At 35.3% G+C, this 15,412-nt stretch overlaps 1 protein-coding gene across 1 annotated transcript; it reads left to right on the top strand.

Annotated features, from left to right (window-relative positions):
- Positions 1-5,244: 5,244 nt before the first annotated feature.
- On the top strand, positions 5,245-14,827 carry LOC142354831 (uncharacterized). The gene is made up of 4 exons (XM_075407194.1): positions 5,245-5,437; positions 8,199-8,548; positions 12,018-12,201; positions 14,233-14,827. Exons 1-4 carry the CDS (start codon positions 5,264-5,266, stop codon positions 14,509-14,511), a joined length of 987 nt encoding a protein of 328 aa, XP_075263309.1. The 5' UTR covers positions 5,245-5,263; the 3' UTR covers positions 14,512-14,827.
- The last annotated feature ends 585 nt before the right edge of the window (positions 14,828-15,412 follow it).

Here is a 15,412-nt window from a genome sequence, read left to right as displayed (position 1 = left end):
TTCGTCGTCAAGATTTTTGTTACGACCATATTTTTCTTGCGATTCAGAATTGTGGTTAGTTTTACAAAAGTGGCAAAACAATTGAGCATTAAAGTTTTTTTTTCACATATGTCGTTCCTGATACTAGGGGACTCGAACTTAAGGGACTCTGAGCAGTATTTGCAACAAGACAGTTGGCTTCAAATCTTTGGTTAAATCTTACCATTAGTCCGTCAATTTTTTCTCAAGAAAAGCCTTTCTAAATATTTTTTTTTTGCAGTGCCGAGTACAATGGAGTTGGTGGGCGTACAAGCGCAGATCTCGAGAATTTAGTCGAGTACGCCTCAGGCTTTACTCATGTGTTTGTGATTGTAGGCGACAACGACGTTGCAACTCGAAGTGTTAATTACATCTTGCAAAATTTTTTGCGATTCAAAGAAGCGATTTGGCCTACCAAAGTGAAATTCTCGGGAAACATGCGACGCAAAGATTTAGATGCTACTGTTGTTTCCGATAATAATATTTTTCTAAGTAATAATCTCGGTTGTCATTATAAGAGCACAAAACTTATTAAAAGAGAAGACTTTCGAGATAATCGAAGGTTTCACTTTGAACCCTTAGGTCAAGGCTATCGTCATATGGCCGCAATGATTCTCAGCGTTTTAGAAGAATTTGTTAAAGAATGGTAATTATATCGTTATGATGTTGTGCTGCTTCTTTCAACTTTGCTGATTTCAAGTTCAGTATTGCTTTTGCTTTAAGTTGAATTCAGGTTTAGGTGGCCTTCAAGCATTCAGGTTCCCAAGTCACTAGATCCTTCGGCGCCCCATCCTCGTTTCAGATGCACGATTTGTTGAATTTGGATTTCGCTGTTGAAATGGTGAACTTGGTGCCAACTGGACAAATGCCATTTATGATGGCTCTGGTGGGATGAGGACCGACTGAAGTCACTGCCACATTGTTCACAAACACTTCAGGAGATTAAGGGAAACATTTCCAAGTCATCTACATGGTTAGAGATACCTTAATGAATCACCTTGTCATTTTCAACACTATTATTTACTTGTGAAATAATTCAAAAGGACCGCCGTTTTGATAATGTTTGTGGTGAACAGATTTCAAGAAAAAGCTTTGAGACGTTTAGCATAACGCCGATTAAAAGCGGGAAAAAATGGGGGGGGTGGTGGTGGTGTGGGTGCACAATTTTATGTCCTCAAACATCTTGACTTTGTTTACAGTGCTTGTCTTCGGCACGATGATTGGGGAACGATGCGAAAATCAACAGTTTGCTCTAACAACGATGCCCAAAGTGAGTTAAGAATCAGTTTCGTTTTTTTAAAAAACAATTGATACGAGTAATTTTTCAAGTTTTGCCCTTTTGATATTTTGAACGCAGCATTTCATGTAGCTAAAAAGCCGTGAGCTAAAAGTTCCTAGATTGAGGTGTTCATTGTGCCCATTTTATAGCTGCGAAGCTCTAAGCTGAGCGGAGATATATTGCGGTGATCTTGTTTTTCCCTTGTATCGTCGTCTGACGCTCTTTTTTCGTTTTACATTTTTTCACGGCCAACCTAGGTTTTTGAGATCCTGCACTCACTTACCTTCAAAATAGACATTATTTTTCTCAAAAAAATAGCAGTATGCAGGAGAAGGTGGAAACAGTTGAAAAGAGACAAAATCAGTGCAAAAAAATCAAATTTTTTTTTTTAAATCAAATTCTTTATATGATGGAGCTAAAAAGTGACCACCCCAACCTAGATTTTTGAGCTCCTGCTCTCACCTACCTTCAAAATAGACCTAATGCTTCTCAAAAAATTAGCTGTGTTCAAGATAAAGTGGAAACAGTTGAAAAAAGACAAAATCAGTGCAAAAAAATCAAATTTTTTATTTTTAAATCAAATTCTTTATATGATGGAGCTAAAAAGTGACCCCCCCCCAACCTAGGTTTTTGAGCTCCTGCTCTCACCTACCTTCAAAATAGACCTAATGCTTCTCAAAAAAATAGCTGTGTGCAAGATAAAGTGGAAACAGTTGAAAAGAGACAAAATCAGTGCAAAAAAATCAAATTTTTTATTTTTAAATCAAATTCTTTATATGATGGAGCTAAAAAGTGACCCCCCCAACGTAGGTTTTTGAGCTCCTGCTCTCACCTTCCTTCAAAATAGACCTAATGCTTCTCAAAAAAATAGCTGTGTGCAAGATAAAGTGGAAACAGTTGAAAAGAGACAAAATCAGTGCAAAAAAATCAAATTTTTTATTTTTAAATCAAATTCTTTATATGATGGAGCTAAAAAGTGACCCCCCCCAACCTAGGTTTTTGAGCTCCTGCTCTCACCTACCTTCAAAATAGACCTAATGCTTCTCAAAAAAATAGCTGTGTGCAAGATAAAGTGGAAACAGTTGAAAAGAGACAAAATCAGTGCAAAAAAATCAAATTTTTTATTTTCAAATCAAATTCTTTATATGATGGAGCTAAAAAGTGACCCCCCCCAACCTAGGTTTTTGAGCTCCTGCTCTCACCTACCTTCAAAATAGACCTAATGCTTCTCAAAAAAATAGCTGTGTGCAAGATAAAGTGGAAACAGTTGGAGAGAGACAAAATCAGTGCAAAAAAATCAAATTTTTTATTTTTAAATCAAATTCTTTATATGATGGAGCTAAAAAGTGACCCACCCAACCTAGGTTTTTGAGCTCCTGCTCTCACCTTCCTTCAAATTAGACCTAATGCTTCTCAAAAAAATAGCTGTGTGCAAGATAAAGTGGAAACAGTTGGAAAGAGACAAAATCAGTGCAAAAAAATCAAATTTTTTATTTTTAAATCAAATTCTTTATATGATGGAGCTAAAAAGTGACCCCCCAACCTAGGTTTTTGAGCTCCTGCTCTCACCTACCTTCAAAATAGACCTAATGCTTCTCAAAAAAATAGCTGTGTGCAAGATAAAGTGGAAACAGTTGGAAAGAGACAAAATCAGTGCAAAAAAATCAAATTTTTTATTTTTAAATCAAATTCTTTATATGATGGAGCTAAAAAGTGACCCCCCAACCTAGGTTTTTGAGCTCCTGCTCTCACCTGCCTTCAAATTAGACCTAATGCTTCTCAAAAAAATAGCTGAGTGCAAGATAAAGTGGAAACAGTTGGAAAGAGACAAAATCAGTGCAAAAAAATCAAATTTTTTATTTTTAAATCAAATTCTTTATATGATGGAGCTAAAAAGTGACCCCCCCAACCTAGGTTTTTGAGCTCCTGCTCTCACCTACCTTCAAAATAGACCTAATGCTTCTCAAAAAAATAGCTGTGTGCAAGATAAAGTGGAAACAGTTGGAAAGAGACAAAATCAGTGCAAAAAAATCAAATTTTTTATTTTTAAATCAAATTCTTTATATGATGGAGCTAAAAAGTGACCCCCCCAACCTAGGTTTTTGAGCTCCTGCTCTCACCTTCCTTCAAATTAGACCTAATGCTTCTCAAAAAAATAGCTGTGTGCAAGATAAAGTGGAAACAGTTGAAAAGAGACAAAATCAGTGCAAAAAAAATCAAATCTTTTATTTTTAAATCAAATTTTTTATATGATGGAGCTAAAAAGTGACCCCCCAACCTAGGTTTTTTAGCTCCTGCTCACACCTTCCTTCAAGTTAGACCTAATGCTTCTCAACAAATTCAGCTGTGTGATTTGTGATTAATGAACTATCCTGAATCCTACGGAATAATTGACCAAGTTCTTTTTAATGATTGACGTCAAAGATTGCATAGTACATTATTAGCGCAAACAACCGAGCAGATTACAGCCGCTCTGAGTCTTTCTTTTATTTTTCTGTGACTTTATTCTGGTACCAAAGGAAGTCGAAATACTCCTGTCCTTCTCTTCGCCTACTTCCATCGAGGCTCCCCCACCCCCCCCCCCCACCCCAGGAGCATGTGCTATTTGTGTTACATAAACGTTCTGGTGGATAGAAACGGGTTGTGGTGGATAGTCTGCATAACTTTTTTAGGAGGGGTATTCTTTATTTGTTTTGAGGAGACACTAATTTTCTGACATACTCAAATGTAATTTTGACGTTCAAATGTTTTAGGTTTCCTTTAATTTTGTTCAGCTGGACGGGATCGACAACCTTCGGTCTTCACTCATCCGGCCAATCGGACCAGAGCCGAGCGCACCAGACGCTGTTATTCCACCTCCAACCTCCTGACACCGACCTCCGACCACCGACCTCCGACCTCCGGCTGTGATTTCTTTGGCTGTACGTGTGAATGAGGAGAATTCAAATCTTGTGAATTCAAAACTTGCAACAACTAAAACTTAATCGTACAAACACATGGTTTTGATTTTGACTGCATGATTACATGATTTTAACCAAATTACTGTAAACAAAATTTATGCTTAATATAAATGCTCAAATTTATGCTTTGCACAGCGTCAATTTTGCAAATTAAGTGCCACTTGAGCAAACAAAGCGCGGTAAAATGAGCAGGAAGGCAAGCTGAAAATTGCTTCTATTAGTCATGATGCTAATTTTAAGCGAATACTAAGCATCCTGCGCATCCTAAATCAAGCGAATACTTCGCATCATGCGCATCTTAAAATCATGCTTTGCAGACAAAAGACAGTTTATGATTCATTCTGTCAAGAACAAAGGAAGTTTATTATTTCATACTATGCAGCCCATCGACATAGTAGGAGCTAAAAAGACATCATAAACAGTCTATAAAGTGTCATGATCAGTGAACTTGACATAATAAAACACATAATTGAAATGTAATGATTCAGCACTGAAATAGTATGTGAGGTAGGTCCGGGAAGATGTAAACAATATATAGCCATGCTCAGAGCCATCCAGTAAATATTCTCTTATAAACAGATTAGCTTGTTTTCAAAATTTAATTTGTTCATACCTCGTTTTCAGGCTGTCACTGCGGGGCGAGAAGAAGCCATGTTAAAAAATGATGCTTTGGTAATCTTTCAAGATATTGCTTGCTGAATAAACAACAATTATCAGCTCCTATAATGTAAAAAAAACTCGAAAATTGATTGAAAATGTACGACAAAAAATGTTTTCAAATAAATCCAGAATCTATATTGTATTATTAATAGCAAAATCTAAGAAACTGACGAGCCACCCAGGATGCTTCCTTAAACAAAAATATGCGTGGGTCAGACGGACATCGGTCAAGGAACGGTGGAACCAGAACTAGCATAACTAAACTCAGGTACAGGCCAGAGCGTGTAAGTTACTTGAGTTTTTGTTGTTGTTTAGACTATTCAACCGTCTGGTTTTGACGGATTTAATGCCCTCAGACAGCTACAGAATGAATCTGACCCTGGTTGGAAAGGGTTCACCACCCAAAACAAAAATGAAGCCTTTCGACGTGGACTTGTATCCTTCTGTTGTGGAAGTCACCGGTACCCAAGAATTAAGGACCCTCCTGAAAATTAACTACCGAGTCGCAGGAAACTTCTCTGTAAGTCCATATTGGGCAAAATTAGTCCAGTTTGCTTCCCATCGTAGCAATCCCACAACCAAAAAAGACGACTAAATTGACAAGTGCTTTAGGAAAAATAATTAACTTAGTAATAGCCGCCGTTGACTCTCAAAGTTTATTACATAAGCTTTCTCTTTTTTGCTTTACATTCCAAACAATTTGGATTCTATTGGTACTCTGTCTTTCTTAACAAGCCACAGGATACGGAATGTTTAGGTACACTGTCTTTTTTAAAATGTTTTCAAACTTTTCTCGGTTTTTTAATGGTAACTAGAAGCCAATTTGGAGTGGTGATTTTGATCACGCTGTAATAGTAAACGGAGCAAAAATTCCAGCACGAGATTCCGTAATTACTCTCGAACGAACTTTGAAGCTTTTATTGTAAACGTGTAGATTTTATAATGCAAATTTTCTGCTTGACCGTAATTGCGCTTTTGGTCCAGAACATTCTTTGACTTCTAAAGAGACTTTTCATGCTTGCTTTCTACCTTGCTGAGAGATCTCAGTTGCTCTAACTCTGCAGTAAAGTTTTTTTCCAAAATGAAGGCGAATGTAAGAAAACACAAGGGACTGATTGCCGAGTCCTTAAGAGTAACGCTTCTGTCGAGAACTTGAGAGCTCGGGGTGCAAATCCCTCCCTGCTCGTATTTTTGAACTCGTAATAAAAATTTATCTGGGTACAACCTACGAATTGAATTGAACCTCTTGTAAATTATTGTTTTCATCACAGGGAATTTACAATTTTTTTTCTATTTAATTGACTCGTTTCTGTAATTCTTTTCGTTTTCCTATATATTAGCCTATGTGTCCGCTGGTCGCATTGAACCGTTAATTAGGCGTATTTGAAGCTATGTAACTAACAGTTTCGCTTATTATCTCCAGATTTCAACTAAATTTTCACAAAATAAACATTCTATAAATTTTCTTCTCCATAAACATCAGTGATAATTTGAGTCTTGCACTGTTTTATAGTTCGTTTTGTGGTCTTATCACTTGCTCCCAATAATGAAACTTCTGATCATTTGATTATGAATCATAGATGGATCTAGTTATTGGTTCCAAATCATAGTATTTTCCTTGACTTTTACACTATTCGTTTACAAAATCTAATAGCGGTTTTTTTTAGTTTTATATATATTTGTTTTGCTGTTTGTTGCAATATTATTGAATCTGATTAGCATCAAATCAGTAATAGATTGCTAATGAGGCTTAAATAATCGACTGAATTGCTACATTTGATATAAGATGCTTTCACTGACTTTAAGACAAATTTGTTTTCGGAAACTTTTCAATACAGAGTGCAATTATATGAGTTTCCCCCTTTTTATTTTTTTTGTATTCTCTATTCTACCTCATTAAGAGCAATAGTATTTAAAGTTTAATTAGTCATAAAATAATATAATTTTTTTGGAAGTGATCAATATTAAAAATTTTCGAATGGGTTGTAAACTATATCTTTTCAAAAAAATATCAATTGAATTTTGTGTCTTCCAGTTTTTGTTGATATCTTGGTGCTCCTGTTCCTTTTAATGAAAAAATGAGTTGTAGCTTTTATAACGTGATTATTAAGTTGAATGAGTTCTGGCTTTACAACTTCAATGAGTTGTAGCTTTCAAAACTGGATTTAAAAAAATCTCGGTGGGTATTAAGTTGCAGAAGAAGTTTTTACCTAATTTAATGTATTTTTTAGCTGCTTAATGAGCTGAAGTTGTCGTGAATTGCTAAATACTGGATTGAAAGCTCTCATATAAAGGGTTTGAAAACAAAATTGTGCTATTTTCTCTTTTTTCCTTTTTATTGAGTTTCTCCTTAACCGAAACACCATTTCTACTCAATTGTTATGATTTAGAAGATGAACTAAATTGAAGAGTGGAGCGAAAAATGGAAGGAATTTTTGTTCATAAATCTGAGCGAGCGATACTTTTTTGTTCGCATGCGGCTTTTTTTGTTCACGTTGGACAGTTTTTTTCAAATAATTTGGTTACGAGGCTTAATTACAATATTTTGTAAATCTGTGATTTTCTTTAACAGAGTTTTGAATGTTTTTGGTAAGAAATACATGTTTTATAATAATTTGTAGGTTTTCAGATTTTTTTTCCTGATTTTTAGTCGATTTGTTTTTTTAAACAATTTTTTGCCTATTGGTTTATTTTACTGTTTTAAATGATAACTGAAAAGAAGCCTATCACTCAAGGACTGTTTAAATATCAAGTGATTGCAGTTTTAGGTTTCTGAGCCTATTATGAGCTGTCAATAGCAAGCTTTGAGTACAACGCATAGGTGGCACCCATGTGTTGTAACTGAACTCACTCAATTGTTTTTGACATGATGCTTTTGAATTGTAAGCTTGCTATTAACTGACAGAGATTTTGAATAAGACAAAATACACTTTTTGAATGTCTGTTTTGTCAGCTTTAACATTACTTACTTCATAAAAATTAACTCATCTACCCTAGAGAATTAACTGGAGCAAATGACGCGGAAGTGATTTTTGACCAAATATACATGTTGATCATGTATACAAAACTAAAGCAGCTGCTCTTGTCAAGATCTCCGAGAGACAGAAGTGGCCGCCTTCATTTTATTCTATTTGTAGAAAAACTTTGATGGGCTCTGCGTAAACTCGAAACCTTTTTTTAAAAAAAAGGAAGTGGACCTGGTGATAGGTTAATTCAGTTTCGGCCCCTAACTCGATGATTTTACAAAAAAACCGCGTCAGAGTATTGTTTTATTTTTGTAGGTCATGCTAATAACAGTCGAACCCGCCGGAAGCCAATGTCCTTGTCAAATTTATGACCAAAGTCCGACTGGACAAATAGTTATTGGAGATGTGGACACCCATCCACTGACACCCGGAGATGAATACTTCGTCACTATCCGGACATCCAGTTTCTTCGGACTCCAGACCAGTCCCACGTATATTGTGAAGTCCCTACCTGTTGATGTTATTACTTGGACTGCCTGGCTTGACGGGACGGTTGCCAAATTCGAACTGGAAGTAGCTGGTGGAGTTGGGAGTTACATAGCGTACGAAATTAAGGATGAAGGCGTGAACAAAAAAGTTATAGAGAGGGGAACCTTTCCTTTCAGGTTAGCAACACAGATTAGAAGGTTTTTTTTAGTTTCAAGAACCAGTTCCAAGTTTTCAATATAAACAATTAAAATGGCCTACCACTAGCTTTTTTAGTCGTTAGATATACCAATCCATCTAGGCATAGATAAGCTCATATAGACTGCTGATTTACATCTTCGGAGTGAACAAAGCCGTTAACTCGCCATTCATATCCGAGACGAGGATCGGCAGTTATTTGTGTTTTTGGTTATTAATATTGAGCAGTGAATCAGTTTTTTTTGGTTTGTGAGCACTTATAAATCTCTGATATGAACAAAGTAAGCATCAGACATTTTCAGTAAGAATTGGCAAGTTCTCCCTACTTTTTAACCCGGGTCGAGATTTTTACCCAAAAAACACCGGATAAAAGAGTGTAAAGAGTAAAAATAAAAGAAATTCCTCCCTATTTTTCCGCTTAATTAAGGGTGGAAGAGTGGAATTAAAAGAGTGGAATTTTAAAAAATAAGAGCCGAAAGAGTGTAAAAATAATTATTTCCACTGTTAAAAACTACACTTTAATTTTTTAACACTCTAATTATTTCACTCTTGATATTATTTTAACACTCTTCCACTTTTATTTTTTTTATTGCACTCTTTTAATTCCACTCTTCCACTAAATTTTGTTGCAAAGCCATTTCCAAACGCCAATGAATGTTTCCGTTTCCAGGTCAGCGACTAGCGACTAAATGGTGGCTAAAAATTGCTCATTGACTTAGTAAATTCTTCTCAGTCGATAGCTCTGATGCTATTTTTGAATCGGTTTGACTATTCTAGGTTTTTGTTGACGTAAAGGTTTAGCTAGGTTTAGCTTGACTTAAAGGAGATTTATGAGAATTAGCTTTTTTTGATGTCCCGGGGTTCCACCCGTGATTTTCAAATGCCCATGTCAAATTTTTTGAATCGCATTGTCATTAGTTCCCTCCTCTTCTCAGCCAGCTTTTGTCGTGACAAAATTTTCAATTTATTAAAAAAATCGAATTGCATTGGGGCGTTTTTTTTATCTCATTTCAAAAAAGTTTTTTAAGATGAGTTCACGTCTTTTTATGGTTTTTGAAGTCAAATTGAAGTGGTGGTTTTTATCACGGCGAAGAAGGAGCTGGAACAAATAGTCAATTGGTTTTGTGCTTTAAAATCGTTTCACTCTAATTTTTAAGTAGAGTGAGAAAACGGCGGTAAAACAAAAATTCGTTTAATCTCAAATTTAGCTTCTGCTCACATGATGCAATATGACTTAAGTTTTTTTTCGAATTTTTTCAACAAACTTTTTTCTGAAGAGAAATTCTTTCATAGTCCATTCTAGGTGTAGTTCTTTGCGCCAATGAATATTTCATGAATTGTATATTAGGATTTGTCCTGTAATGATGTTCCAGGATCTGTTAACGAATTTTCATGATTTGTGAAAACAAATTTGAGTAGTCTTTGTTAACACGCCGAAAGAAAAAGTAGCAAAACTCGAGCAATTTGAAATTTTCAATCTACTGTTGAAGTCAAATGAGAAAATTTTATTTGAATCAAAATCATTTTGTGATTTTTTTGTTCACAATCGATAATTTTACTTTTAGTTTTTATTCCTTTTTTGTGTGTATTTAGTCAAACAATACTCTTTGAATGATAGTTCAAAGTTTTGTCCCGCTGTGTCCTTTTACTTCGTCAAACAAATTTATTTCACTTTGCTTTATCTGTTCTCAGGATGCCAGCTGCTTGCACTTTAATTTAATAATTCTAAGTTAACATCTCTACTGATTATTGGCATTGGTTCATGCCCCTCTGGTTCGCTCTCACAGTAGAACTTTAAAACCCAAAAAATCCTCCAAAAGTTGAAAATAATGTTTTGTGTTCTCCCAAATCGAATCGGGGTTATGAGAATCAATCGGGGCTATTCTTGGCGAATCTCCACTGGATTTGTTGCATTAAACTTTACGTATTCTATTTGTTCCTTAAGAAAATCTTTACCGAAATTGCTTGTTCGACTTGAAACTGATCCTGAGTATACAATTGTTACAAATTGCGTTCTGCGAAATGTGTACGGGGGGGGGTGGTTGTTGGTGGCAGAAACTGAAAAGATCCAAAATTCAATAATTAGACAAAAAAGTTGGAAATCAAACTTTTGACACTTCAGTCAAACCGCTATAAATATTCGGCTGCTTCGTTATTGGATACGGAGACGTTTGGTTTATTTCAACTCGGTTTCAACGTTTGGTTTTTTTAAGACAAAAAAAGTCTTTCTGTAATCTGCAAAACTGTACTCCAAACATCAACTTCAAATCCAATTCATTACTTTCGTATTTTTTGGTCCTCTGAAAACGAAACAACAAAGTCTTAGTCCTTCTCGGGCCTCAAACCAAGCATTTGGGCGGAAGCGCACTGGTGTCAGCGCAAAAAGTACCTCGGGAGTCTAAGACTTTGTTCCTGTATATACTTAGAGCGTTGTTTGAGAAGATGACTTCCCATAAAACCGAAATGGTCTTCAACAACAAGAAAATAATTACTTGAACCAACCAAAAACACTTCCTTTCAGAAATTACTTATGATGCTGATGGGAACAAGAAGCGAAGTCAGTTATCTGCAGGCACAGGAAGTTGGAGACGTTTTGAATTTTTTTGTAATCTATAACTGATTTTGTGCCAATTTGTTAGAGCGTTTATTTTGTTGAAGTTGCGACTATTCAGATTTGTGCCCCCCCCCCTCCCATTTGTGTACTCCGCTTCCAAAAAGTATTCTCATAGGCTTTAATATGAAACAACTCAGTCTTTTGTATAATTTTTTGAAAATTTTCTGATTTGTTTCAAACTAAAAATGGCCCCCTCCAAACACTTCTTTCAGCTTTCAGTTCTTGTGAGGACCTACTGAGTATCTATTTGAGACACTAGCCACAGAATGAAAAATGCTCGAAACGCATGAATTTTCTTCTTTTCCATTAAAAGGCAGAGCATTTACAGTCAATATATTGATAAATATTATTAGTACATTCCCTGAGGTTGGTGGCAGATCAAATCAGCCCTGAATCAGACTAGAGCCATTCTGTTTTTTAGTAAATATTTCTGTTTTTACAATATTAATAGTATTGGTTTCAAATCTGGACTTCTTCAGCCTAATCATGAGACAACATAATTTGAAGAAAGTGCTCCTAATATAGAGTTCATATTAAATTGAACTTTTGGAAGGTCTATTAATTATTTGAGGATTTTTATTGGGAACCTTTTGTGAAATGTATTAAGCATTCATTGAGCAAACTAAAAATGACCCCTCTAAGAATTAAAAGCTTCTTTTTTGTCTTCATACGATTAAGCTCGTTGTTGCTTCGTTGAAATAATGAGAAAATTTGAAAATATTCAAATATGTTTTCAACATATATAGCGTATTTTTATAAGATTCTATGCTGTGCGATGAACAAGGCAAGCTGAGTTAAGAAATGTAAACAAGAGGTCAACGACTTATCTGTTTCAGTCACCAATTCCAGTTTTATGTGCCATCTGCTGTGGTTGGAACTTGTACAAAGCTAATCCTGAACTTCTACAGCAGGGGATCTAAACCTCACAGAACTGGACAAAATAGGAGATTGACTCCACCCCCTCCCGCACCTATGACTTCTGGCACTAACAAAATCACTTGGGTCATGTTTGACAACCCTGTACGTCCCATTCTTCATTTAAAATGGAAAAATTCATCCCAATTGAGCAAATAAATGTCAAAGGGTTTTGTTAGGTAGATCAGTTGATCTCGAAACAAAGACAACAGTCGGAGTTATGTTCATTGTGTCTACTTTGAGAAGACTGTCAGGTACTCTTTAATAGAAAAAAATGGCCAAGTAGAGCCCAAATCGAAAATTGTCAAAAATCACAACAATTAGATCACAAAAAAATAATGAAAATTCTTGCTCCCTGCGAAAAGAAATAAAAAGCCTCGCCAAAGAATTTCATTGTGCATATGTTTGTATGCGTAAAGATGTATTTATAAATGTATGTATTTTTTATATTGTTTGAAACAGATTATACCCAACAAAACTAACATTCCGAAAGTTTCTAACGTGAAAATTCGAACGCAGCGATCATACCTTCTGTCTATTTTGAGAGGTTTGCTCTTAAAAAGAACAAAAATTACTTTGATATGAAATTGAGACATTTGAATTTGAAGCGATTTTGATCAGACTGTCCCGCAATCGAATCCAGCTCTAAACAGGCGCGAGTGCGTTTGAAGTGGTTATGATCAGGCTTTTCAGACCAAATTGACCTCTGATTAGACCATCACAAGACTGGTCCAGACTACAGTGCGCTTGCATTCCAGACACTGTTATTTCCTTCTGGAAACACATGATTGTGCGCTCGACTGCGAGGATCATAGATCAACTTGGGCCTGGACCTCAAACTGGGCAACTCAAACCAAATAAAAAAAAATTCCCAGATTATTGAAACCTTGAATAGAAACTGCTGTTGACAGTGCTAGGACAATTGATCGAAAGACGGCAGATTGTTGGTACTATAGAAAAAATAAATTATTCAAGTTGCGCATTGACCAATCATGTTTAAGTGCTCATTTATTTTGCAGGCGTGGCCATGGCACGCAGGGTTTGGCCATATGTGATAACTATATGCCAGCTCGCAAAAAGTGCTCACTCCAGACAATGAGAATAGAGATTAATTTTCAATCCATTGTCCCAATTTTTCTGTTTTTGATCTGTTGTCTTATCGATCTATTGTCGGGTCAACGCTGTTGAAAATCTCAAATTAAACATGAACGAATGGAAACACATTTTTACACTTGCACCTTTCTTATACTTAACTGCTTTAAAGAGTTCAAATTAATTGATTTTGAATTGTTGCTAGACAAATTTCGCGCAAAAATCTCCACCAAGAAATAAAATCTACTCTTGAGTTTTTTGGTCAGTCCGAAATAATTCAATTTATACCTCAGATTTGTAGTTTTGCTGAGCTATTGTTGCATCGCTTAAAAAGTAAACATAATAATTGGAAAGAAGTATTGCTACTAAAAAGACAGTCGCAAACACTGGTTGCTTTTTTCAGATAAGCAACCTCTTTAATTCATGAGATACAACTTTATAATGTTCTGTTTGAAAAAATAATTTTTTTCTGCAAAGTCATCCAATTTTTCATTCAATGCAAGCTTTATTATCATCCTACGCATCCTTTTACAGGTTGAGAATGCCTTATTTTTGCTGCTCAATTTAAATGCTCAATTTCGTTGCCCAAATTTTGCTGCTCGTTCAAAGCTTATTAAAATGTTTTCATGTACTGACTGGTTAAAAAAATAAGGTTGAGTGTAACCTAACTCTTTTTATTTTTAATGAAAATTTATGTTAAGATTGCAACAGAGTTAAGACAAAAAAATTGATTTTATTTATGTTAGGAGTAAAATACCTTAAGTTATGTTAGATGTAGAATAAGAATAGGTTTTATACAGACATAAGACAAGGTAATGTGAAATAAAGGTGATTACAAAGGTGTTGACATTCGCTTTTAATTTAAAAAAGAGGAAGAGGTAAGAAAGTTTACGAAAAAAAGTTAACTTAACTGTTGAGACAAATTAATGCTTTTCAGGCAGAATTACCATAAGTTTATTCAGGGTTTGGCATTTATTGCGTGATGTGTGCAATTTTGTTCAATTTGACTTTGCATCGAAGTGAATGGACCGAATTTTTTCTTAGGTGGAGTTTCGGAGTACAATTTACGTGGACACAGAGTACCGATTCGAGAGACTTTATGCATATTATTACAACAACGGAGAGGAAATAACCAATGCTTATGCCCCCGTCGGAAATTTTAAAGCCTATAGTGGTTCTTATTCGACAACACTCCACAGCTGGGATCCAAACCTACCTGCGATTGGCAATCCAATCAGTGTGGAAGCATACACCCTGTTATGCGATGTGAAAAGTGCATATCTTTATACAACGGTTTACGTCCAAGCTATAAATAGCGGCTGAGAAATGAATTGAAGAGCTCTTATACTGAATTGAATGAAATCCACACTCCCCCTCGCCAATACCCCTCAACTCGCCTCAAATTTTCTTTCTTTCCATGATAAGTCTCTCCTAATATAGCCCCCTTTCCATTTAGAGCTCCATCCATTATGATATAATGACGGTAATTGAGCTATAAATGCTGTATTACCTAAGTTAAAATCGGATGTGGAGGCTATAAGTTGGAAGATTGCATGAGAGATATCTTCCAAACTGTCAAAAGTAGCCGTGCATTGAAATAATTGAGTGAAATCTTCCAGATTGAAGTGACCTCTGATCAAAATTCAGTGCAGACTATTGTCGAGAAAACTATGCGTTAAACAATAGAAGTAATTAAGGAGGATCGTTAACGTGCATTTAATAGTAATATTCCGACCCCACTCATCCATATTGTCTACCAAATGAGGAACAGATTTATAGGTACAGAAAGTCAAGCAAATTGAAAAATAATTGGTGTATGGATCAAACCATTGCTTCTAACTCAAATCATTTAGTTAATAAGAGAAATTCCTCATGAGATAGCCGATGAGACATACCATTAATATGACTACGAGAAAAGACAAACAAAAAAATCAACAAAACCAAACAAAATTTCCATCAGGAACTCAATGTCTATTTTTTTGAATAAAAAACTAAATAGAAAAGACAAAAAACGTCAAGCAAATCTAATCTGAACAAATAAGTTTGTTTTTGGCTAAAAGTCAAAGTAACAGAATCTAATGTAACAAGCAGACAAAAGATAGCAAAAGCGGCAAAGTTAAAAAATACGTTTATATTTGTTGAAAACAAATAATTTTAAATAATGAACATCATTAGATAGCAATTGAAACCTAAATATGATACATGTTCATTAATGCCTCCCTAT

Source organism: Convolutriloba macropyga, unplaced genomic scaffold (assembly GCF_964194025.1).
Source record: "Convolutriloba macropyga unplaced genomic scaffold, txConMacr16.3 SCAFFOLD_5199, whole genome shotgun sequence".
Lineage (NCBI taxonomy): Eukaryota > Metazoa > Xenacoelomorpha > Acoela > Convolutidae > Convolutriloba > Convolutriloba macropyga.
This window is presented reverse-complemented; position numbering and strand designations above follow the sequence as displayed.